This window comes from Danio rerio, chromosome 23, assembly GCF_052040795.2.
Source record: "Danio rerio strain M-AB ecotype USA chromosome 23, GRCz13ab, whole genome shotgun sequence".
Taxonomy (NCBI): domain Eukaryota; kingdom Metazoa; phylum Chordata; class Actinopteri; order Cypriniformes; family Danionidae; genus Danio; species Danio rerio.
Genome location: NC_141043.1, coordinates 4,537,501 through 4,563,600, shown reverse-complemented (window position 1 = coordinate 4,563,600; position 26,100 = coordinate 4,537,501). Strand labels below are relative to the sequence as shown.

The following is a 26,100-nucleotide window of genomic DNA, read 5'->3' as shown; positions in this document are numbered from 1 at the left end:
CATATGGGAGTCATTTGGATAATATATAATATATGGATAATATATATAAAAAATAAATGCATATTATAAGACACGCATATCAGCCTGTTGTTGGAGACCCCCAAAACCAAAATATGACTATTTATAATGCAAAATGGGGGCTCTTTAAATTTCTATTGAGTAATTCAATTACTTTTAAGACAAAGTAAATAGAAAAGTCATTTAAATTATGCAATTATTTACTTTTTATGCAGCCTGTGAGTTACATATGAAAATTCTGGATTCGATAGGTGCGTAGGAAAAAAAATATCGATGTCAATAAATAATGTAAATACTAACTCGTAGTATTAATAAATGTAAGAATTTTATTTAATACAACTTTGATGAAGTGTTGAGAGTGTGCAGCATTGGGTCACACTTTATTTTGATGGTCTGTTTGTTGAATTAAGTTACACTGCATCTACATGCCAACCAATTCTCATTAGATTGTAAGTAGACTGTTATGTCGGAGTTAGGGTTGGTGTAAATTAGTGTAAGTTGACATGTACTTGCAAAGTTTCTTATAGTCAGTTAAACGTCTGTTGAAGCAGCAGTATCAACGGATATTAAGCAGACAGTCCACTAATACTCAAATGGACCATCAAAATAAAGTGTTACCCAGCATTGTTTGATGGTTCACTCTGAAAATAAATATTATTTAAATATCACTATTAATTAACACCCCTTTACCCAGCTTGTCTGTAATCATGCTTATTTATTATTTCTGGTTTTCTTTTCTTATTATTGTACATAATTCAAGTTCTGCAAGTGCTATAAAATAAACTGTACAACAACTGTCAGTTGAATTGAACAAAGAGCCGAATTATTAACTGTACATCTGAGGACATTAATAGAAACAAAATACATTTCAGCTCAAAAGTTTACAGTTCAGCCTCTCCAGGATGTGTGATCTGACAGACCTGTGCTGGCGTCGAACGCAGTGTGTGTGTGGTAGACGTCGTGAGCGGAGAAATCCACAGCGCTGCTGGTAAACTGGAGCTGGCAGCTGATGGAGGACTCTGGGTGGAGCAGAGCAATGCTGTCCAGCTGGGAGGAAGAGCAGCTTCCTGTGGACACCAGAAAACTGCGTGTTAAATAGGGCTGGTTGCCGAAACCCGTTGCCATTATGTCACCAGTACCTTTGGAACTGGTGTGCACCGGACCGAATCAGCATATGAATTTCAGTGCCTAATTTCGAAAGCAGGTCGCACACCAGAAGCGATGCACAGCGTCGTGCCACGCAGCGCCATGCACTTTAGAATTTGCAAGTCAGCGGCTGTTTACATCACCCAGCCACGACTCAGGACACTGTTCAAATTTCTGTTGCACCACAGAGCGACATTTGAATATTTTATTTTCTTTCCATATATGCATTTCTTTGGTTGTTACTAACATCAGGTGAAAATTTCAAGTCAACGACACATTTAGGAATATGTTTTCTGGAAAAAAAATGGTCACATGTTCAATACTTATTTCCTCTACTGTATGTCCAAGCGAACTGATTAATTAATGCCTTTCTATAACCTTTCTATACCTTTCAAACAAAGAAATAAAAATAAACATTAGCATTGGACAACCTGCGCACCAAATATATGATATGTTTTCCCTAAAAGCTTCAAAAGAAACCTCAAGGACTTCACATCAGGCAGTGGTTTTGGATTTCTAAATGTGTTGCACATGCAAATTCTCCCAGATGCGGAGCCATGCACAAAGTCACAAAAAATAGCAAGGTGTAAATATTGGTTAAGGGGTAAGTGTAGGTCAACAGTGTAAATGCAGATGTATTTACAAAATTAACAGCTGTAAATAAATGCAGGTATTTTAAATCTAAATATAGTATATATTATATATGGACGTAGTATCCGTGACGTCACCCATAGGTTTCTAAAGAACGCAAAAGAAGCCACAAGTAGGCACGGCCAACCGTCGCCATTTTGGTCGGCATTTTGGTCGCGCGTCATCACACCGACGGCGGGACACCAAACAAGGGCAAAGAGGCGGAGAGTGGGCGGAGCTACAGACACCTGCTGGCATTTTGCTTGGACCTGGTTCAGACACACTTTACTTTTGAGAACGCTTAATACTTTATCACCTGTGACTCGTTTGTGTTCTGACCACTTGTGCTTGGTTGTACACTATATCAATAAAGTGTTTAGACTTTTAAAAACACTGCTGTAATACATTGAGCCACTAAACATTGTTCTTATGACGTTTCTTAAGAGGAGGAAAACGCGAATTACTTCCAAACACTTCAGATATGTCTGTGTTAGTTAATGTAAGACTATTGATGAAATCCAGCATAACACTGTATGACAACGCTTCAGATGACTGTTCTAGAGCCTACAGCTAATCAATCTGACAGATTCTGGAGTGCATTACAGCTCTAAATATAAATATTAACGATAAATGATCTTAAATAAAACAAATACATGTATAGAGATGGTAGATAAGTATATAACTTTACTCACATGGGAAACGGAGGCCACGTGAATGGTTTGCGAGCACAATTAAGTGCACTCAGCATGCCATGCCATCTAATAATTGTAGGAAACTGTGACTGTGTAAAGCCACATAAAACAACACAGAAATACGATAAATATGCCGAGTTCAGTGGCTAATCTGCAGGATTCAGCTGAGGTGACGTGACGGCGACCAGCGAGACCTAGCTGTCACTCAAACAATGCAAACTTAATATAACTTAATATAAAGGAAACGGATGAGTTATAAAAAAATTCACCCCCCTCACAGTTGTCATGAAGGGTAATATTAGCTGTATTAACCAAAATCTTTTTTTGTACCAGGCTGTGAACACCTTTTTTTCTGCTGTAAAGTTGGTCATTCTAACAGTGGGCTCAATTGAAATTTGCTCTAGTTTGGAGCCAGGAGCGGCCACCACTAGCGGAATTTTGGACCAATTGCAGTTTTAGTTACTTCCGTATTGGCTTCCTGAGAGAGAGAGGGAGGTTGCCGCTTGGTAAATACATGCATTTTCACGTTTTTCTAAAGATTTTAATGAAATGTTACACTTTAGTTTATTGTCTACTGTAATTAAAGCAGTGTACTGTACCGATGAGGTTGTTTCCCGCTTCTCTGGTTGACATCAAGACTTTAAGATCTCGCTCTTTCTTCACTGAAGGAGTCATGGCAGACGTCCGAGACGCACCTTCAATTAAAACCTGAAAAACACACAATGTTAAAACACATTTATAATAACATTTACCAGCAGTTGAACAGGGATTACACAAACATTTTCATGGTTGTTTTCCTCTCTAAACATTTCATTTGAAATATCCTCAAACTGAAGTACTTAGTCATGTCTTTCTACCAAAAGTTGAGATTTTGAGTTTTAATCAAAAGTTTGAAAATTACAAATCATTTCTGAATAATACATTGCATCTATTCCAGCTGCTCAAAAACAGAAGGCTCCTGGGAAACTAGCACAAACGATCAATAATAAAAGAGAAAGCTGCTGCATACAGGTCTAATAATCTAGGCCACCACTTCAGTGGTGTCAATGTCAATCGTTATGTTACTGGCTTATGTTTTATAAATTTGTATAGTTAACCTTACAAAGTTAAAAGTCTTACAAAATTACTTAAAGAGGACCTATTATTCAAAAATCCATTTTATAAGGGGTTTAAACACAGTTGTGTGCGAATATAGCCCGCTTCTTGTGATGTACTACTTTATTATGTTGGCTTGAGAAAGCCAACATACTGTTATGCTACTCTGTCCTTGAAAACAAACGTATCTCCTCCTAGGCCGTTCATGCCACAAGGCCCAAATGTGGTCAAAATGTGCTTTCTACATTCAAGATTATTGCTATATCTCCTCATGCCTATAAGACTTATTGTTTTTTTAATAAAAAATGTTAAATATTAAATTTTTATAATCCGGGCATGTAAAAAAATTGTACAAGCCCCAAATTTGGCCAAAAGCTGTATTTAGATGCGTTAGATTTTGTTGCTATATCTTTAAGGTTTATCAGACTTACAGTTTTCGAATAAATAATTTTTAAGCATTATTTTTCTTATAATATGGCAAGCTATTTTTGACTTAAACTCCATACTTTTTACTGATATGGCAAGCCATTTTTGCATGTATCACTTTCACACTTATTAAGCATTGCATTTTCAAAAAAATACAGCAAGCCATTTTTACATAATGTTCATTGCCTTAGTCTCTTTATTAATCAGGGGTCGCCACAACGGAATGAACCGCCAACTTATCCAGCATTTGTTTTACACAGCGAATGCCTTTTTAGCCGCAACCCAACACCAGAAATACATAATGTTATACATAAAGTCCAGTTTTTGACACTCATAAAGATGTTTCAAAGAAACATTGGGGTTGATTAAGATCACTCATATTGCCAAGAAGCTTTGATGTATCATCACTAACCTGTCAAATGTCCCCATAGCAATAAAACAGTATAACCTAGCAACCATTTAAAAATAGCAATATCTCTACATCAGAACATCGTATGGACCTGGGCATTGGCTTGTTTGACTCATGCTAGCAAATGGGACTTCCTGTGTACTATGCATGGTAACAATGATAATGGAGGTCAAGTGCTAATAACGATCAGCTACATGCTATGAATGATTATCTAAATGCAATAACAGATGCTAGAAATGCCTACTAAGTATTAGCATTTGATCAAACATGTACACGAGCATTGCCATTTAGCAACTGCTTAGCAACCACCTAACAATGCCATAATTGTTTTAGCAACTGCCTAGCAACTACTTAACAACCGCCACCGTGCTTCCTGCCAACTGCCATTCTTAGTCCTAGCGCAGTCACGTTGGCTTTCTCAAGCCAACATCAAAGTTTATCAATAAACTTTAGGTTCTAGTTTTTTTTTATAATCACACTTGATAAAAACTGAAACACTTTGACATTCTCCCTTTGTACGTGTCATCAGTGGGGGAAAGCCCCGCCCATTAGTGATGATCTTTCCCTCATTAGCAAAGGACTTTAGTCTTGTTTTTGAATCTGCCACTATGCTGACACAGATGCATTTGTAGCTCCGCCCTACTTTGAAAAGAGCACAATCTCATTTGAATTTAAAGTGACAGTCACCAAAATAGCACAGTTTGGATAAAAGTCTTAAAAGGTGCAGTTTCAAAGAGTTATTATTTGTGGTTTATTAATAAAACATTATTCGTGGTTATTTTGAGCTGAAACTTCACACATACACACTCTAGGGACATCAGAAATCTATTTTTATGTCTTGTTAAAAAAAAGAAGAAAAAAATAAAGAGGCATAATAGGTACCCTTCGATATTACTATAGACAGGGCTTGAAATTGTGACATGACACGCTTACCTCTCGGTAGGTGCGCAGTAAACCTGCTATCTCATAATAAACAGTGACCGTGCCCTTGTCCCTGGCTACTGCTGCTCCAGTCCTGGGATCAACTTCAAGCAGAGCGCTGGAAGAAGAGCTCCACACACCCGACGCTCCTGCACATTACAACCACAACACAGGAATCATGCACAGGAATACAACTCTGTGTGTGTGTGTGTGTGTGTGTGTGTGTGTGTGTGTGTGTGTGTGTGTGTGTGTGTGTGTGTGTGTGTACGTGTTTTGTGACATATCAGGACACAAATCTGTATAATGACATAGGTATGGCACAGATATTACAAAAAGGAGGTGAAATATGAGACCATTGGTGACGTCCTCATTTCTCAAAATGCTTATTAATCCTACAGAATGAGTCTAATCATAGAGTAAAGCTGTATACCGTCTCCTGTGATGGTTGGGTTTAGGGGTAGGGTGGAATGAGGGCAATACAATATACGGTTTGGACAGTATAAAATGAATGGAAACCTATGTAATGTCCCCACTTTTCACAAAAACTACCGTGTGTGTGTGTGTGTGTACTAGGTCTGGGTGAAATGAAGGTATATATCATTACCACAGAATACCAATCTAATAAGTCCACTCAGTTACCTTTACATGCACACAGAGAGTTGACATGTACCTTCCTATTTTTTATCTCTTTCATTAGTTTTTCTCGGTTTTCCATGTCATTTGTGTGCCTCTTTGCATTAAAAAACACTTTTTGTTCATTTTCTGAAATAACAATATAAAATAAACATCTTTATTGTGAAAAATATGGTTACTGTTAAATGAAATTAGTAATTTTGTTCATCCCACCCACCCCTAGTGTACATGGCTATCTAGTATTGATCAGGTGTTTGTTTGTTCTCATACCGTCTTGATTGATGAACTGTGCAGAAAAACACACAACGTCTCCCACGACCAGCCGCTGGGCTTGCGCTGGATGAATGGCATGTTGGACAGGCAGTGCGAGAAAATCAGCGAGTCCGGCCTGCTCCGAGTCCCAAACACCCAGCAGAGTCAGACCCACGTTCACCGTCCTCATCGTCAGCGTGCCGTTACTCAAACCCTTGCTGACCTGCACCAAATCATCCCTGCACACACACACAACAGACGATTAATATTATTCAAACACACTGATCATAGTATCAAAAAAAAGACTATGCACACATTTATTCCTCAACATCCTGATGCAGATATAATTGAATTGTTTTTTTAAGGTGGTAGTTAGGGTTGTGACGATGAAGAAATTTCTCCACCGGTTAATCGACATGTGGTATTCACCGTGGGGGTGGGGGTTTCCTCTTTTCCTCTGCTTTTAAAAAGCTTATACATGCGTTGGAATTGCCAACACGCGCTGCATAAGCAAAGTTAATATTGGCTATCTGGTAAGACAATGTCCCTCAGAGATATTGGAGTTCAATAACGTGGTGCGCAGTATGACTATAGACCAACACCTCCCTGTAAGTGTACACACTGCATAGACTACAGCTCTGGGGTGTTATGAGTTGCATGTTTTAAATGACAGCGAGACATGCTGCATTTAGTTTTTGCTGTAAAATATACATAATAAACCAGCACACAGTAAAACAATATTTTTTGAATGGCTTGCCTATTGGTGGCGTACATAGCCGTTAACCAGTTAAACTCTGCTGCTATTTTGGGATTTCCGCCTGGATTTTGCCTACCCAAATTTAAAAGCTTCCCAAATCCACATGCAAATGTGTAAATGCAAAAATGTGGTATCATTTTAAAGAAAACCCTTTGAATTTTCAATAAACACTATTGAAGTGTTTAAAATAACTGTATATGTTGTCTGTGTTATAATAAAATCCTAAAAAAAAAGAGGCGCTTTTTGCATATTTTTTTTTCATAAACTCAAATTTGACAGTGTACTTTTTAGGTTCTGTGTGGTCTAGCGTGCTGTAATTAATGTTGGTGGTTCCTGCACATGTCTGTAATCATAGGAAAAGAGACAAATGTCTCCACCATAATCTATGAAAAAGTTATTGTATTCCAACTGATGAGAGGTGCTGAACAAGCCACAGGGATCGATCATTGTTTTCATATTTCACTATTCTTTTGTTTGATCAAGCATAATTCACTGTGTTTGAACCACGTCAGACATATTAAAGCATTACTTATGCACATCACCTCAAAAACAGAGGAGAATGGCCCTGAAGCGAACAGCATAAGGTAAGAGATGACGGCTGTCTGTGCTATCTGGGGCTGCTTATTGATCATAAATGTATTGTTTTCACTTCTGCGCCATGGAAACTCCGCGATTCATTCGACAACTGTTTGATATGTGAATAGAATTCAGTATAAAGAACGCTAGAACCGTATGAGCACCGGCAAGAGCTTTCATTTGAGCTATAACTTGTACATGTGTCATATGAAAAATATGAAAATGAACCAATGTTCAATACCCAGCTCAGGTATCCAAAATACTGTGTATTTAGTGTAAATAACTTTTGTACAGCAGAATAAAAACCAAAGTGATGCATATGTGCATAAAATATAGATTCTACACTTCCAAACGAAACCACCTAAGGGGGTCTGGTGCAATGCTAGCCCTTTAAATCTTAAAGTTAAAGTCCATGACGTCACGCAGAGTTTAAGTGGTTAAGCTTAAATAGGCCAAGCATATTTTTATATATATTAAAACACATTAACACACACTAGCCACCCTTAGATTTTTTTTTCGTTTCCGTATATTTTTTGTCAAACCAAAAATGCAATGAATTGTTAATTTCTAGGGATGTAACGGTATTGTAAATACCGTCATACCGCAATATTAAATTTTTTCGATATTACCGAAGTCGCATGACTCGGTAAAACTATAGGTCTTCTGAGAAAATTTGCTCAGGCGAATGAAGCGAACGGGAGGTAGCTGAAACTTCATTTCCCATCAGCCCCGGCGTGGCCATAATCCTTTGCGGTCTGTTGTCGCTACAGATCCAGTAATGCGGAAATGGAGTGTGCTGCTAGTAGCGGAGATGAAAAAAAGATGTAAATGATCGAACCTAAAGCGGGTGTTGTCGCCGCGCGCGTGCTGAATAGCGGTGCTGTCGCGCGCGTTCTGATCAGCTGTGTTGTGGCGCGCGTATTGTAAAGCGCCGAGGGGGGGTTGAGCGCGCATACTCAAGAGAAGTGTTATCGCGCGCCTACTGAAGGGCTGGACTGGACGGAGGTTGTGTCGCGTCGCGGGGGCACTTTTGATCGTTTTGGAAGGGCATTTTCTATCCAAGACTAAAAAGGGCATGTGCACTGCACAGGTTGAGCCCTATGTGTGCACATGCCTGCAAGTTGGGGAATACGACTAATAGCAGTCATGGGGACTGCAGAAACACAGCACACTGTTCAGATTGATGCAGACATTGACTTGTACCGCAAAGAGATCTCTATCTCACTCATGTCTTCTCAAGTGGGGGAAAGACAATGCACAACGTTACCCCACTGCTGTCAACATGGGCCAAGTCATATCTCTCTTGTCCCAGAATCCTCAGTCCCAAATGAGAGGGGTTTTTTCTGTTGCAGGGGACATTGTAAATGCCCAGAGATACCAGCTTTTACCAGATTATAGTTATATGATAATTTTCCTTTAAACCCATCTCTATCTAAGTGAGTGATTAAATGTTAAATGTGATGAGTTTTCAACAATACTAAATTGAAACTTTATTTTTTTTACATGGTTTAATAATTTTTTGTTATTAAAATTGAAGTTCCTGTTTCAAAGCTTACAGATAGATGGCTAATTTGTATGTCATTGACACTTTTGGCACTTTTTTGGAGTATTTTCAAAAGTTTTTTTTTTCCTGTAAATGATTCAATAAATACCGTACCGTGACATTCATACCGAGGTATTACCGTACCGTGAAATTCTGATACCGTTACATCCCTATTAATTTCAGTTTTAATTTTATTAGAATTAATATAATTATTAGGCGACACAACTTCTACAAAACATTGGCTCTGATTGCGTATGATATAGCAGATTACAACCCTCGGTTGTAAGGGCCAAGGGGAAGGGGTACAAAAATAGAATTGGAATTGGGTCTTATTACGGTCTCAAGACAGCTAATGTCCAAACCAACCCTAAGACAGTTTAATGTTATGCTAATCTATGCGGCTAAGTAGTTTCTTAGGTTTAATCATTAATCCGCTATATCATGTTTATGACAGATTTATGATATGTTGTGTTGTCTAGCTAATGTCAGCAGTGTAGTTTGCTTATGATACTAGCTTAGTCTAATGTAACTGTGTTCAAAGACACAAGTGTGAGTATTCTCTCCTGTAGATGTGTTTATCTGCTGCACCTGTTGGTGGAGAAGCTGAGCATGGAGTTGTGGCTGTGCAGGGTTTCTCCTGTACTGTCGTGGAAATGAACGGTGAAGGTCAGAATGGCTCCCAGTGGGATGGCGGACACCATCTCTCTGTTAGAGGTGTAGATCACTGGACTAGTGCTCAGGCGCAGATATGATACAGGCACCACCTTAAAAAACAAAACATAAGGCCTGGAATTAGCCCTTTAAGGTAGAGCAGGGATGCCCAAACTCGGTTCTTGAGGGCCAGTATCCTGGAGAGTTTAGCTCCTACCCTAATCAAACACACCTGAAGCAGCTAATCAAGCTCTTACTAGACATACTAGAAACTTTGACTGCGTCCGAAACCGCCTACTACTCAGTAGGTACTGCATTTGAATGTAAACGTACTACTCGGCCGTTAGAAAAGTACGTTCTATAAAGTATGAACGTGAAAAGTATGAATTGGAATTCGGACGTACTACATCCGCCATTTTGTCATGGTCACGTGACCTACAGTTGCGTCGCTTTATTTCCATTTATGAATTCGCTCGCGGGGCATCATGGGATAGCGCAGCATGCATGGGATGCACACTCTAGAAACTCGCCGGAAGTAGTAAGTCATCCGGGTACTTCTCGCATACTATTTTTCGAATTCTATGAATTCGGACATACTACCCGGCTGGCATACTGATTTTAGCGTAATATATAGTATGGAAGTATGCGGTTTCGGACGCAGCCTTCTTGTCAGGTGTGTTGAAGCAAGTTGGAGCTGAACTCAGCAGGCCCTCCAGGACTGAGTTTGGACATCCCTGAGGTAGAGCGTTTACTTTAAAATTATTACAACATTCATTTGGATTTTAAAAGCTACTTTGAACAGCAAAAGAGGAATACGCGAGTCATAATAAACAATCAGGAGTTAGCAGAATGTAACACCCTTGCTAACCTAGAATTGTTCCGCAATTACAATTCTGAAACAAAACTTTGCCAAAAATGAAATCAGAAAATAAAGTTGATTTAACAATCAAATATATCATCAAAATTAGTATTACTACATAATATTATTTAATTACATTTTTAAATGAAATAATAGGGTTTTTTTTTCACTGCAAAGTGTTTTTTAATACAACTGAAATCAAAATTATTCATCCTCCTGTGAATTTTTTTTTTCTTTTTCATATATTTCTCAAATTATGTTTAACAGAGCAAAGAATTTTTCACAGTACTTCCTGGAATATTTTTTTTTTTTCTGGAAAAAATAATTACTTGCTTTTTTTTGTCTTGAATAAAAGCAGTTTTTTATTTTCTTGAAACCATTTTAAGTTAAATTTTATTAGCCCCCTAAAGCAATATTGTCTACAGAACAAATCAGTTATACAATTATTTGCCTAATTACCCTAACTTGCCGAATTAATCTAGTTAAGCCTTTAAATATCACTTTAAGCTGAATTCTAGTATCAAAAAAATATCTCGTCAAATATTTTTTACTGTTATCATGGCAAAGATAAAATAAATCAGTTATTAGAGATGAGTTATTAAAACTATTATGAATAGAAATGTGTTGGAAAAAGCTTATTTCCGTTAAACAGAAATTTGGGAAAATATACAGGGGGCTAATAATTCTGACTTCCCCTGTATATTAATAAATGTTTTAATTGGGACTGTAATATATTGCTTTCATGACATATTTAATCAAACACATATTAAATAATAAACTATTAAATTATCCCTTAAACATCACTTGTGAAATATCTGAAGAAAAAAAAAACAATTATTAGCAATAATAATTACCTAAATGCTATATTAAGTGAAGTTTTGCATTTGCATTTACACAAAATAGCTTTTAACTAAAAGATGATTTAATAATATAAAAGATAAAGATTCATGTTACTATTGATATAAATTTTAAAAAATGTGCATTTATATGAGATGTATAGTCCACTATAAACTAGTCATTCACTAATGTGCGTTACAAGAAGTAGACAGTGAAGGAGTCAAAACAAAATCAGTGAAAATTAAAGCTAACATTCACTGTTTAGTCACTGATTTCCTCTCTCTCAAACTATTTTGACTGAAACAGAACAATGCCAAAACACGGCCACAAAATTTCATTGACAAAATCTAAGCAGCATACCTTCACAGCGATGATGACGGTTTGATTGACGCCGAAAGTTTCCTGTGCGCTAATCTGTAGAGAAGCGGTTCCTGTCATAGAGCCGGAGGTCAGGTGACCTTTATCATCCACCTGTACGAGAGCTGCTCTGTCAGGACAATCCAGCACACGGTACAACAGAGACCCCACTCCATCTCTGCAGGAAACAACACACACATCGCACTGTTATAATGTGCAGAATGACAGCAGGCTAACATGTAGCGACACTACTCAAATCCTAATGCAACTCTTAAAGTGACTGTTCACCTTTTTTTTTCCCATTCCGCCATCATTTACTCATCCTGCACTAGTTTTATAACTGTTTGAGTTTGTTTCTTCTGTTCAACAAAAAAGAAGATATTTGAAGAAAGCTGGGAACGTTGACAGTATCCATTAGGGGTTTCAAAATTAATCGTTTCTTCGGTGCACTGCAATGCAGACGCGGACAATTCGGTAATGGTTCAGTAATAATCATAACCGGTTATTACTGAAGTCATTTACCTCATATGCGCTCTGTCGCGACAGAGGCGATCGCGAGTATTTACAGCGCTTTAACTACTTAAAACTCATAAACTGTGCACAATTTCACTGTGTGTGTTTGCTGGATCAGTCTTTCACTGACATATACAACAATAGCCCCTATTTCACTGAGATCGAGAGAATGAAAGTAGCCTACTCCATTTCTTTCTCTCTCTCTCTCTCTCTCACACACACACAGTGGCCCAATTGACCTGCTGGGGTGGCTTTTCTTCTCCTCTCGGCTGTTTTACAGCATACATTTGGATACAGAAACGAGCGCGTGTCTGCAGAGTTTTCTCCACCGTGTCTATCATGCATCAGCTGTGAGATCGCCGCTGCCGCCTGCCGCTTATCAGTGTCACTCATCTGTGAAGAACGCAGCGCGCAAGAGCCAATCGCAACAGTTTTTGTTGAGGGTGTGACCAATCAAAGGGGTGTAAGAGAACTAGACAAGGATCAGAAATTGAGCTGGATGTTTATATTTGTTTATATTATTTGCTTAATGCTCGTTTTGTTTAAAGTTACAGTTTGTATATCTGACTGTTTGTATTAAATGACAAAATTGTATTACAAATAGTATATAAATATAAATATTCATACATTTTAATACAAGAAATGCTGCTGTGAAGAAAATATAAAACTGTGTATGGAAAGCATCGTCAATGCACAGCGATGCACCGAAATATCGAATTGATGGCATGATAATCGTAACCGAACCGAACCGTGAGACTAGTGTAGGTTTACAGCTCTAGTATCCATCTGTTATAATGGAAGTTGATTGTTACAGCTTTCTTCGAAATATCTTCAGTCCAACAGACTACAAATAAACTACTTTAAGAAATATAAAGCTTTGGAACCCCTTGAGGGAGAGTAAATAGCGAGTGAATATTCAATTTTGGATGAATTAACCCTTTAAAACAGGGATGGGCAAACTTGATCCTGGAGGGCCGGTGTCCTGCATAGTTTTGCTCCAACCCTAATCAGACACACCTGCCTGAAGCTTTCTAGTGATCTTGAAGACACTGATTAGTGTGTTTAGGTGTGCTTGAAGCAAGACACCGGCCCTCGATGATCAAGTTTGCCCATCCCTGCTTAAAGACATCTGAGCAAGACTGTTAGTGTTTTGAGTCAGACAGGCGGAAAACAGAGCTACCGTCAAATCTACAATGGGCCAAACATGAACTTTCACACCTGTGAATCGATTCAGTTGTTCCGAAACAGAGATTCAAACTGTTACATTGTTGCTCTTTGCTCTTGGTGCGGTTTAGTTTCACAGAACAAAGTTTCTAAACGGACCAAAAGAGCAAAATCAAGTCACGTGTGAGTAAACTCTCCTCACATTGGTCAGAGTGTCAGGGTTTATTTTGCAGAGTCCCGTTTAGCTGTCAGGGGAGGTTGTGGTTTGGTGGTGTTTGACAGTGCGCACGACGTGTCTAAAGAGCGAGGAGAGATGCGGTGGGGAGGGCTGAGAAGGGTGCGTGACGTATTTGAGGACCGGGAGGGAGACGCGAGATTCCCGGGAGATTATCACTCGTTTGTGGGCATCTGGAGACTCCTGAAACTTCCCGCCCTACTCTTAATTCTCTCTTCATATAGCCGTATGCCTGTTACATATCCATAAAACACAGTGATTTAACCGCGCTCGGATCATATCGCTTTCTCACTGCAATCGATCCGCTCCAGAGTTTGTTTCAATTGAGCCGAGACCACCTCATTCAAGCGATCTCGGAGCGATTGATTTGCAGCGGATCCTAGCGTGATTGCTGGTTTTACATATGCCAAATGAACCACGCTAACTGTGCAAACGTGACAGGTTCCGAAACTGAAGTGTAGGTGTGAAAGCACCCTTAGTTTTAGTTAAAGTAACAGTTTTTTAGTGCTGATCATAATATTAATTAAAAATAATCAAAATAATAATTCCTTACATTTATACAGCACTTTTCTAGACACTCAAAGCACTTTACACATTTTTGGGGGGGAATCTCCTTATCCACCACCAGTGTGCAGCATCCACCTGGATGACGCAACGGCAGCCATATTGCGCCAGACACAACACCAGCTGGAAACATGGTTGGTTGGTTAGGATGCAATGATAGAGGCCAGTGGGCAGATTTGGCTAAACCCCTACTCTTTTTCGAAGTACATCCTAAGAATTTTAACGACCTCTGTTTAACATCTCATCTGAAAGACAGCGCTCACTGAGCAGTATAGAGTCCCCGTTACTATACTGGGGCATTAGGATCCACACAGACCACAGGTTGGGAATGTAAATGATCATGATGCTATTGGTTAGGTTAGACTATGCAGAAGTGTAAACTGGCCTTAGAGGGAAAGTTCATCCAAACATGAACATTTACCGAAGGAGTTACAAACCTTTATACGGTTATTTTTTTGTTGAACATAAAATATATTTAGAAAAAATATTAGAAACCTAAAACCACTGACTTCCACAGGAGGAAAAACAAATACTATAGAGGTCAATGAGGTTTCCAAGATACTTCAAAATGTCTATATCTGTGATCAACAGACAAAGTAAATGTAGTAAATGATGAACGTTCAGCTTTGGGTGAACTTTCCCTTTAAGGCTGTTCCTGTGGTACCTGTTGGTTTGGAGTTTCAGCAGGGAGTTTGGGGACATCAGTATCTGCTCAGCTTCAAGTTCGGGGTTCAAAAGCTGGAGCTTCTCATAAACCTGAAATTAAACGTAGGAATCAACCTCAGTTAGTGTTTAGCCAATGTTCTACAACACAGTGGTGTAAAGCCAGGACACACCAAGCTGATGCCAAACATCTAGTGCTGACATAAACCAACTGTGTTGTCGGCTCGCGTCGGGACCAAAAAGCTGTGTGTACACAGTAAATGCATAGATATATACATTAGATGTCGCCGACCCTGTTGTTGTCTATTGGAAGGAATGCATCAATAGAGCCGCCATTTTGGAACAGGGTAGCACTCCTTTGAAATGAATGCGGGACCAAGGTACAGTGGAGGACTATGGCCATCCAAAGCCAGAGATATACACATATATCTGTGATCGGGAGTTTTCCTGGATGTTAGTATGCAATTTTTTTTTATTACGAAAACTATAATTTTACATCACTTTTCTACATTGATGGATCAGTGACCGCACGGGCATTCCTGACAAAAAGCTTGTGTTTGTGTGTACAGAAATGTACTATTCCCCCTCCCTGTTAAATTTGATCTAATCCGTGTCCTGAAACACAGCTCCTCTCCTGCTTTCACTCATACTGACGGAGGGAGCGATTCGTTTGTGAATGAATCCCCCGAATGACTCTTTCACTAACATTAGCCGACAATAATACAAGTTTCTGGCAGCGGAGCATCTCGTTGTCATATTTCTTTTGCATTGTTTGCTGATTTTATTCAACAAAACTAGCATAAGCCGAGTGTTTAGTGCGAGTTGGAGCTGCTTTGCCTTATGGTGAATGCAGTAAGTGACTGTTATCATCAATAACGTTACCTGATTAGCACAAAAGTTCAGAACACACAAAAACAGAAAAGAACTAAATATTACCTATGAAATGTTCTGCCTTTGTGCTTTGTTTTCTTTGTTTGCTCGTTACTACACCCGTAGACAGCGCTAAAGTCCAGCATCTTCACTAATAACACTGTCTTGACTAGTGCGGTTGAATGACATTTGTCCTGGGAGCACTGTACCAATGTGGCGGCGCTATAGACGCATGCTCAGGGTCCCTATGCGATATCTAGTGTATACATCTATGCAGTAAATAGACAGTAGCCTACTAAAAGGAGAGAACACATTATGCCGACAATTGTCTTGGTGTGTCCCGGCCCTTAAACCATCTGGAGTCAATGTGAGGAACAAAACAAACCAACTAGCTGGACAAATACCCCTAAAAAGCGGCCAACAGTCGTGATTTCATGGCTTTGCAATCAAAAACAAATGTTGTAATGGAGGTCAATGGGGCAACAACAGCCACTAACATAAGGGGAGTGTAGTCAATTTGAACAATACATAAGGGTTAAATCATCTTCTCCAGCTGCTGGGTTTATGAATGAGTCCAGCAGAAGAGCAGGCTGTAATTAACAATCCAAATCAAATGCTTTTAACCACTACATCTGAATGCAGTGGAAAGTGGACAAGCTCTTAACATTTCACACCTGTATTTAGTGTCTACTTGTGATAGGTTAAAACACATCACACAATATACCAGGTGTGAACGGGGCCAAAGTGGCGTTGAAATGACAATGGAGTGTACCTGAATCTGTATCTCATCATGGAGTTCGAGGGCATCGTCCTCCAGATGTCCAGACAGAGGAACGATGGCCTTCATCACCACCCTCAGGCCCGTGCGCCCTTTACTCCTGCCAAACACACTCATGGCAAAGTTGTGCTCAGCACTGAGCTGTACAGACGCCTGCAGGAGAGAAACACACGCTGAAGCACAGGCAGCATCATCTCAATATGAAATAACAGACATGACAGTTGTTTGTGTTTCTTGTAGAGGTCGACCTATGTGGGCTTTTTATTGGCCGATGCTGATATTGAGACATCAATCTGGCTAACTGGCCGATATTATTCATAGAGAAAATAAGAGCCATGCAAAAAAAACTAAAAGCACACTTATTATGCATACATATTTATTACAACCGATTAAATGCATTTTAGTAAAAGCTGTTATGTTTAATTTGATATTTCTGTGACAGAATTATTGAATTAAAATATTGCTGCTCACTGAAGATAACATTAATAATTAAAGTTCAAAAATTTTATATTTCACATACAATACAAAGTGTTTGCCCCCTTAATGAATTCTTCCTTTCGTGTGCAGGTTTTAAATTTAAATATTTAATTTAAATATTAGTAAAACATTGGCTTAAGAAAAAGAAAATTAAGAATTTGGAGTGGCCTAGTCAAAGTCCTGACCTGAATCCAATTGACACCTGAAAAAGGTGCTTGAAAATCCTCCAATGTGGCTGAATTACAACAATTCTTCGAAGATGAGTGGGACAAAATTCCTCCACAGTGCTGTAATAAACTCACTGCAAGTGATCAAAAATGCTTGCTTGTAATTGGTGCTGCTAAGGGTGGCCCAACCAGTTATTAGCTTTAGGCTTTTTTTACACAGGGCTATGCAGTTTTGTTTTTCACTTTCCTTTTATAATAATAACCTTCACATCAAAACTGCACAATGTGTTTACTTGTGATATCTTTCCTTAACATTCAAATTAGTTTGATGATTTGAAACATTAAAGTGTAAAAAAAAAAACATGCAAAAAACTGTAAAAACTGTAAGGAGCAAACACTTTTATACACATAGTTAACAGAGCAATATGCTATAATAACACAAGCCTGAAGGTGTATAATTACATTGCTATCAGCAAAAAACTGCATTAAATTAGACCTACTAGACTAAACCAGGGGTGTAACAACCGGGGGGAACACGCCTGCTTTACTTTTAGAAAAAAAACACATTTTTGTTACCTAGCATCAATATTTTAACCTGTGTTCTCCGATTCAACCATTCCCTCTACTTTTTAAAACGAAACACAATAGTTGGGTCAATTATGGACAATTAAATTCAGCAGATATTCCTAAGTAATCATATTGAAAATTTTTCAAATATATTATTATTATTGTTGACTTAGCTTATACACTGGCTTAATGAGTCCACCGGAAAACAACCTCTTTTTTGGGACTTTTTGAGAGGTAAACACATGTCTCCCACTGGAGATGCCGCTGGACTGTGGATCTAATGTCTAACAGCATTTTAAAAAGAAAAAACTTTACTGCATGTCAAAGTGTTACTGCATGCAACACAACATAGGGTCACGTTAGAAAGTGAATGGCGCTTGGTCATTATACTGTATGTCAATTGCTGGATTCACAACTGACTGGCTTGTCTTAAAGATGAAGGATGGACTGGAAACATTGATTACATGGAAAGACTTGTCAGCAGATGCAGAATTAAAAACAAAAATCCAAATATCAGCCAATAATATGCACTATACAGCATACAGTTCAGAATTATTAAACCCCTTTTGAATTGATTTTTTTCAATAATTCCCAAATTATGTTAAACAGAGCAAAGAAATTTTCACAGTATGTGTGATCATATTTTTTCTTGTGGAGAAGGCCTTATTGGTTGTATTTCGGCTAGAATAAAAGCAGTTTTTAATTTAAAACAAAAAAATTTTAAAGGTAAAAATGATTAGCCCCTTTAAACAATATAGTTTAGGTCAGAAGAATTATTAGCCACCCTGAATTATTTGCCCCTTTTAATTTTTTCTCCAATTTCTGTTTAAGGGAGGGAAGATTTTTTCAACACATTTCTATTCATAAGAGTTTTAATAACTCATCTCTAATAGCCGTTTTATTTTCTCTTTGCCATAATGACAGTAAATAATATTTGACTAGATATTTTTCAAGACACTTCTATACAGCTTAAAGTGACATTTAAAGGCTTAACTAGGTTAATTAGGTTAACTAGGCAGGTTAGTGTAATTAGGCAAGTTATTGTATAACGATGGTTTGTTCAGTAGACTATCAAAAAAGAAATTAGCTTAAAGGGGCAAATAATTTTATCCCTAAAATGGTGTTTAAAAAATTAAAAACTACTTTTATTCAAGCCGAAATAAAACAAATAAGACTTTCTCCAGAAGATAAAATATTTTCAAACATACTGTGAAAATTTCCTTGCCCTGTTAAACATCATCTGGGAAATATTATATTAAAAAATTCAAAGGGGGCGAATAATTCTGACTTCAACTGTATATTTTTTCTTGATAGTCTACAGAACAAACTATCGTTATAAATTTATTGCCTAATAACCCTATCCATACCCTATTTTAGTCCTATAAACAAAACTTAGGGGTTGTATACATATCACAAGTGCCCAAAACAAGCCATTTGATCACATTTCTTTTTTTTGAATACAGTTGGCTTGAAACAATGGAAACTTGACAGACCTGTGCTGCAATTCACATGGGCGTTTTGGTCCTTCAGGTCTCTGTGATTGAAAACTATTGCTGCTTTCACATCCTAATGTAATTACTGTGCTTTCCAGATGACAGCATGTGATGGCAGGTACAATGGTGTATGAGGGCATGAGCGGTTTTGACAATCACATAATTACAGTGTGATCAAACATTATGAATTGTAGATTAGGAGGTTAAAGGGATAGTTCGAATAAATATGAAAATGTACTCACACTCAGGTTGTTACAAACCTTTATGAGCTTCTTTCTTCTGTTGAACCCAAAAGGAGATACTTATTTTTATAGCATGTTGGACATCCATAGAAGGAAAAGGTTGTCAGATTTGTCAAATTCTTTTCTTTAGTGTTTAAAAAACTAAATTGACCGGTTTGGAACAAGTGGAGGGTGAGCAAATGATGACAGAATATTTTTGTTTTTTGGACAGAATAAGTTTTGGGTGAACTAGCCATTTATTTTGATCTTTTTTGTGTTTAACAAATGAAAAAAACTCATTAAGGTTTTGAACAAGGATGAGTAAATGACAGAATTTTAATTTTTAAGTGATCTATCCCTTTACCATTAGTGCACATATAGTGAAATGACAGACTGTGTGGCACAAAGAGCTGAATCCTGACCTCAGCGTGGCGTGTGTGAACGTCCAGAATGTCTCTCTTAGTCACGGACCAGTGAAAGGTCAGTCCAGGCAGAGCGTTCCCGAAAGCGAACGGCGTCTGACTGCTGGTCAGCCCCATCACATACACCGGCATCTACAGCAAACAGAGCACATCTTTCAGACAGGCTCAAACACTGTATTTCAATACCTGCGTGAACCATAATGTGAGTTTACCAGCGTTCCCGTCTTCATCCTGGTGATCGGAGCTCTGATTCGGATGGCTTTCAGTTGCACCACCTCAACATCAACTTGATCCTGTCAAACACAATATATAAACACAGGCTGAGTTAAATGCAAAAGTCAAGCAAATGGCACAAAATATTTTTAATTTCCACATATTTCCCGCAGAAGACACGGTTTTCCCGCCAAGACACAGTTCATGGTTTTATATTTGATAACATATCTGTGCCTAGAAGGTGCTCATGTGGTTTGCGATAACTTAAGGTGTAGTTCAGGGGTCACCAATCTCGGCCCTGGAGGGCCGGTGTCCCTTCAGGGTTTAGCTCCAACGTGCCTCAACAAACCTGCCTGGATGTTTCAAGTTTACCTAGTAAGACCTTGATTAGCTTGTTCAGGTGTGTTTCATTAGGGTTGGAACTAAAATCTGCAGGACACCGGCCCTCCAGGAACAAGTTTGATGACCCATGGTGTAGCTCGACATTAGGCGATATCGAAAATTATATTTTCTGGTATTTATTGCGACAACGATAATTAAAAAAGCGGTCACACTTCACAATAAGGTTCATTAGTTAATGTTAATTAATGCATTTACATAAATGAACAAACAATGAACAATACATTTACTACTGTATTTGTTCATGTTAGTTAACGTTAGTTAATGAAAATACAGTAGTTCATTCTTAGTTCTTGTTAACTCATGGTGCATTAACTAATGTTAACAAGCATGGACTTGGATGTTAATAATGCATTAGTAAATGTTCAATTATGATTAATAAATGCTGTACATGTGTTGTTCATGATTAGTTCATGTTAGTAAATGCAATAACCAATGAACCTTATTGTAAAGTGTTACCAAAAGAATTTCCATGACAGCAGGAATCCTGCAAACAACACACTCCCCACACATTTGATCAGATTTCTCAGAGCATCACCTTTGACACTACCACTAGTTTGCCCGTCTCAGTGTCGACCGCCTGGACCACGCCGGTTACGGTCATATTGCCCACTGCCAGACCTTGAACGTGCCCCAAGCTGTTGACGGAGGCGATGTGTTGATGGGACAGAGAGAAGAGGATGTTGGACTGCGGCTGAGGTCCTCCTTCTGATGTGATCTAATAAAATAAAATAAAATCAACAACAGCCATTGATTCAGACAGGACAGGTGTTCTCACACAGCACATTTAAATCAACCACAAAACTCATGTAAAGTCCACATGAACCGGAAGCTGCGACAGCTTTTTTTAATTTTCATATCGTGACATTCCTAGCAAAACAGAATATATGAGAAAACAGTGGGTGTGGCTTGTTTTTTCTACTGTGAGCTGATTAGCTGTAGTAAAGTAGGCATTTCATTCAAAAAGACCAGGAAAAGGATGTTAGGACAACTCCAGCTCAATATTTCTGTTTGTTGTCAAAACTGACAGCTGGAGTTCGTTCTTCGTACCTCGCTTTAATGATCTAAGATGATTTGGCAGATCCTGGATCTTTTCATCTCGATAACTGATCTCTCGCTAATTTGGTTCTTCAAACAAGTTCGCGAATCAGATTAGAATGTCTGGATGAACTGATCTGAGATCGCTGCGTGTGTTGTGAAGGACAGATCTATCGATCCTCGAAATCATGATCAGAAATGCAACGATTGGCTGACGGCACAGCAGCGTAATGACATCATCTGATTAATATTCAATTATCCATGTGAGCAAAATTACATCAAATTCATAGGAAACGGTTTGTTAAATATTATACGTAATAACTTTACACCTTGTTGTGGGCTGCATGCCCCTTTCATGTGTCAAGAGCAATTCATTTAGTTTAACAGTTAGAGCGGATTTTCCTTATTATAGTAGCCATAGTAGTATTATAGTCGCCGTTTTTTTAATCGGTGTAAAGAACAACTGGATGCATTTTGATATTGGTAAAAGTGTCTGCAACTTTTGTGAAGCATCAAATCATATTAACGTCATATTAACTGTCAAAACATGTTTATAACTGCATAAATGTATTATTGCTTTTGAATAGTCACATATTGTGCATGTATATTATCATACACAAATTGTACTAAAGCGATCTAAAAATTTCATATCAATGAGTTTTCTTTTTGCACCACCAGGTGGCAATCTTTGTACTTTCATATCGAGGGTGCAGATTGCATACGTTTTATTAATATAAAACTTTATTTTATTAATAACTAAAACTTTATATATGTATAGATTAAAAATATTTACTATTTTCCCAAGTGTATATAACTACTACTGTAAGAAAACATTAGAATTCGGTACATACATTTTGTATTATCTTTGCTTGAACTGAGTCTATCTAATCCTGTTTATAAGAATTGAGCCTGCTTCCGACCAGGTTTGATCTACCAGAACTGTTGCTATGACAACAACTCTCGGATCAGTTTTGAAGACCGAAACGATCCTGGATCGTGTCAAATCGTCAATATCCAAATCCAGCTAACTGAGTAATCCACGTACGAAGAACGACTCCTGGAGGGGCATGGTTAAGTATGTTAAGACCTAATCTGAGAATTTATCTGAAAACAAACAGGAAGTGCATTTTCAGATTTTAATTTTAGATTGCATGGGCAAACTTTATTTTTCTTGATGACGCTCGCACAGATGAATTGTTCACTACAAAACTAGCAATGTGCGCTCAGAATCATATGGTTAGTTTGGATTCATGTATACTTTACCAACAGAACTAAGAGTAGTCTACACATGGCGGGATATGGTGCAATAATCACTTTATCTTGATTAAGATTTGTTCAGAATTGATGCAGGAAAAAATCCAAAACTGAAATGCAGGGATCATATGAATTGTAATCATTGATTAACAATGGGCTATACACACACAAACTTCTGATTTTCAGTCAGCCAGATCAAGTGCTTCTGGTGAATTGTTGCGTCATTACAAAATTGCTACGTTTAAGGTCTGATTTATTTAAAAATCAGTGATCTTTACTACCTGATTGATCTACGATATAAAGAGGGTCTTAAACTGGACAAGAAGCACTGCTTTAATCTCCATTTTTCCACACTATGTCTTTAAAATATGGAAATTTATTTTACCCCAGTATTTTGAATAGAGTTTCTGCATTTACATGGTCTTTCATCTCGTTTTGTGCTTGAACAACGAAATGAATGCTTAAGTCTGCTGAACTGGTTGTATTTTAATTACATTACAACATCGAATCTGTAAAAGGTAAAATTAAAAATAATCCCATAAAGCTTTCACCGGTTGGCTGAAAAACACTAGCTCTTTGTAAACACAATGCTGACACATTCCTGACAGTATCTCTACATAGCGCCTGATAATTGGGTTGTTATACTATTGACAACCTGAGATGTATGCTGTGATACATTCATTTGTGTTGTTGTTGTAAATTTCATTTAAGGTTCAACTAATTTAACGAATCTATTCAGGCAATGGAGGACAACACATTAGTAGAGAGGAAAAAATCGTAAGGCGTATGATGTAAAAAAAAAAAATATTCTGATTTTATGTAATAAAATCTGGGTCCCACTTTATATTAAGTGTCCTTAACTACTATGTACTTACATCAAAAAATAAATACAATGTACTGACTGTGTTTATGATGTATTTGAGAACACTTGTGGTGCTTTTGAGTTGGGATAGAGGCTGAGTTATGAACAGGTTTGGTGGTATGGGTAGGTTTAAGGAATGGTTAAGGTGTAAGGGATGATCAACAGTGTATTTACAAATCTAATTACAAAAGTTAATTACAGATGTAATTACATACATGTATTTAATCAAGCATAAGTACACAGTAAATACATGTATTTACACTATAAGTACATTGTTGCAAACTATTAATTCCTGTGTAAGTGCATATTAGTTAAGGCCACAATATAAAGTGGGACCAAAATCTGATTACTTTGCTTTTGTGTAAAAACGTACAAATAAATCCTCAACATAAATACATCTGCAATAAAGAAAAACTATTTACATTTACACACAGAACAGATGCCCATGTCTCTGTCATAATTCTGCTTCTCTAGACTGCAGCATTTGCTTGAGTTTTTTGTGTGTACTGGAGTAAACTGGATCAATCTGAAAAATGTTTACCTGCATCATTGCTCCGACTATTACAGTGACTTTCCTGGGCAGCAGCCTGAACGGAGGAAACACCTGTAGATCACAAAAACACACTCAAAAAATCTTCTCAATAGACTTTTCAGAAGGAAATTCTTTGCGTTGATTATTTATAATCACATTTTACTCCATTACTTTTTTATCTCTACCATCAAAAATATAAATATTTATTGTATAAAATGTCTAATTTTTGTAACACTTTACAGACAAATACAGTTTTTCCTAGTCCAGTAATAAAACTAACTGCATGATTTCATACAAGTACAGTGTTGGGTGTTTTACTTTCATTTCTCTCCTTCTGTATTCATGCTGCTATTGGCTGGATTAACTGTCCGACATAATGAATGACAAATTACCAATTCGACATGCTGAATTGGGCCAACGCAATACGACGTTAACATGGTGAGTGGAAAGCCACTAGCCTGACCAACAGTCCAACGGCCGACTGTCGACTTGAGTGTTATTTTCCTTGCTCTGGTGCATCGTGTTGTTTTTTCTAATGACTCAGAGCAAAGGGCAGCTATTGCTTCCAGCACCCGGTAAGCAATTAGGGGTGAGATGTTTTGCTCAAGGGGATCCCACCTGGGTACTGAAGATGTAGAGAGTTTGGTCCATTCACTCCCTATTTTCAATTCCTGCCATGACCGGGAAAAAAAACCTGCAATGTTTCTAATACAATTACAACTCCTTAACCGCTAGGTCACAACTGCCCCTCTAATATTTGATTTCATGAGTGTGAGGTAACAGGGATTGTTTCCATTTGCTCAATCTACGATAGGCATACTAAGAGACCAATCACACAGAACGCCATTATCCGTTCTGAAAACACAAAGGGTACCACACTGCCTTATTTTGTTGACAAGAAAAGAAGTGTGGTGCACTTTTTATGTTGCCTGGCAAACACTGAATCAGCTGCATATGGTGTGCAAGTTTTGCAGTTGATAATTGTTATAGTTGTAATAAGGTTGGGCGATGTCGACCAATTTGGCATCGTAAGATGTCTAATGTAAAACATTGCGATGGACTATGGCATCATCGAAGTCGGCGGTGAATTAATTATTCATGAATAGACCGCATGGTTTTGGTTTATCCATAACCAAATCATAAATAAAGTTACACAAAAATGACCACCTGTCAATCACTTTTTCTGCGGGACTCTGGCATGAATAGGCAGAGTGATCTGAGTCATTATAATGGCGTCGACAAATTAGGTTGGTAAAAAAAAAAGTGCACAACCAACATGAACCAACCAACAGCATCTAAGGTTTTCGCTAAAATTACTAAGTACAAGCGTGAAAGCGAAAGATTGAAGCAGTGTACTGACGTTGTGACACGTTACCTGATAGATTCAAAAGACCGAAGAGTCGTTAGACAGAGACAAGAGTAATTAAACATCACGTTTAACAACTATAGTGAGATGCGATCCAGCGGTACATCCTTGAATAACTGTTCGACGTACACTACTCTCTGAGGTTTTGTGCTCAAAGCACCCGCTGACTGCCTGAAGCTCAGATTTGCGCATATGCTGCAGTGCATGCCTGTGTGTGTGTGTGGTCACATGATGTGCATTTTCAATGGTATAGTGTGGAAGGAGGGCTTTTCAGAAATGCGAGATGAAACTCCAGTGTGAACGTGGATTGTTTTCGTTCTAAAATTCCATTTTAAATGTAAGATGTCATAGTGTAAACGGGGCCTCGCTGTGTATTTTTGCGAGCAGTTGCTGCGACGGGGCCGGGGCGGAGGATCGCGTTGACGGCTCAGCATCGTAATGTCTATCGGCCAACAGCGATGGACAATAGCATTGTCTTTCGACCGAACCCTAAAGTGTAA

General features: G+C 38.1%; 2 protein-coding genes across 4 annotated transcripts in view; both read right to left on the bottom strand.

Annotated features, from left to right (window-relative positions):
• The window catches only part of raf1a (Raf-1 proto-oncogene, serine/threonine kinase a), a 778,989-nt gene that overhangs the window by 257,423 nt on the left and 495,466 nt on the right, over positions 1 to 26,100 (bottom strand). The window lies entirely within an intron of this gene.
• The window catches only part of nup210 (nucleoporin 210), an 80,781-nt gene that overhangs the window by 8,669 nt on the left and 46,012 nt on the right, over positions 1 to 26,100 (bottom strand). The window contains exons 24-35 of the mRNA XM_087306431.1: positions 24,244 to 24,306; positions 21,087 to 21,266; positions 20,149 to 20,229; positions 19,937 to 20,068; positions 16,584 to 16,742; positions 14,943 to 15,034; positions 11,806 to 11,980; positions 9,687 to 9,862; positions 6,241 to 6,461; positions 5,350 to 5,486; positions 3,086 to 3,194; positions 939 to 1,085 (exon numbers count right to left, since the gene is read on the bottom strand). Coding sequence (XP_087162557.1) covers positions 939 to 1,085; positions 3,086 to 3,194; positions 5,350 to 5,486; positions 6,241 to 6,461; positions 9,687 to 9,862; positions 11,806 to 11,980; positions 14,943 to 15,034; positions 16,584 to 16,742; positions 19,937 to 20,068; positions 20,149 to 20,229; positions 21,087 to 21,266; positions 24,244 to 24,306 — 1,672 coding nt within the window. The remainder of the gene's footprint in view (positions 1 to 938; positions 1,086 to 3,085; positions 3,195 to 5,349; positions 5,487 to 6,240; positions 6,462 to 9,686; positions 9,863 to 11,805; positions 11,981 to 14,942; positions 15,035 to 16,583; positions 16,743 to 19,936; positions 20,069 to 20,148; positions 20,230 to 21,086; positions 21,267 to 24,243; positions 24,307 to 26,100) is intronic.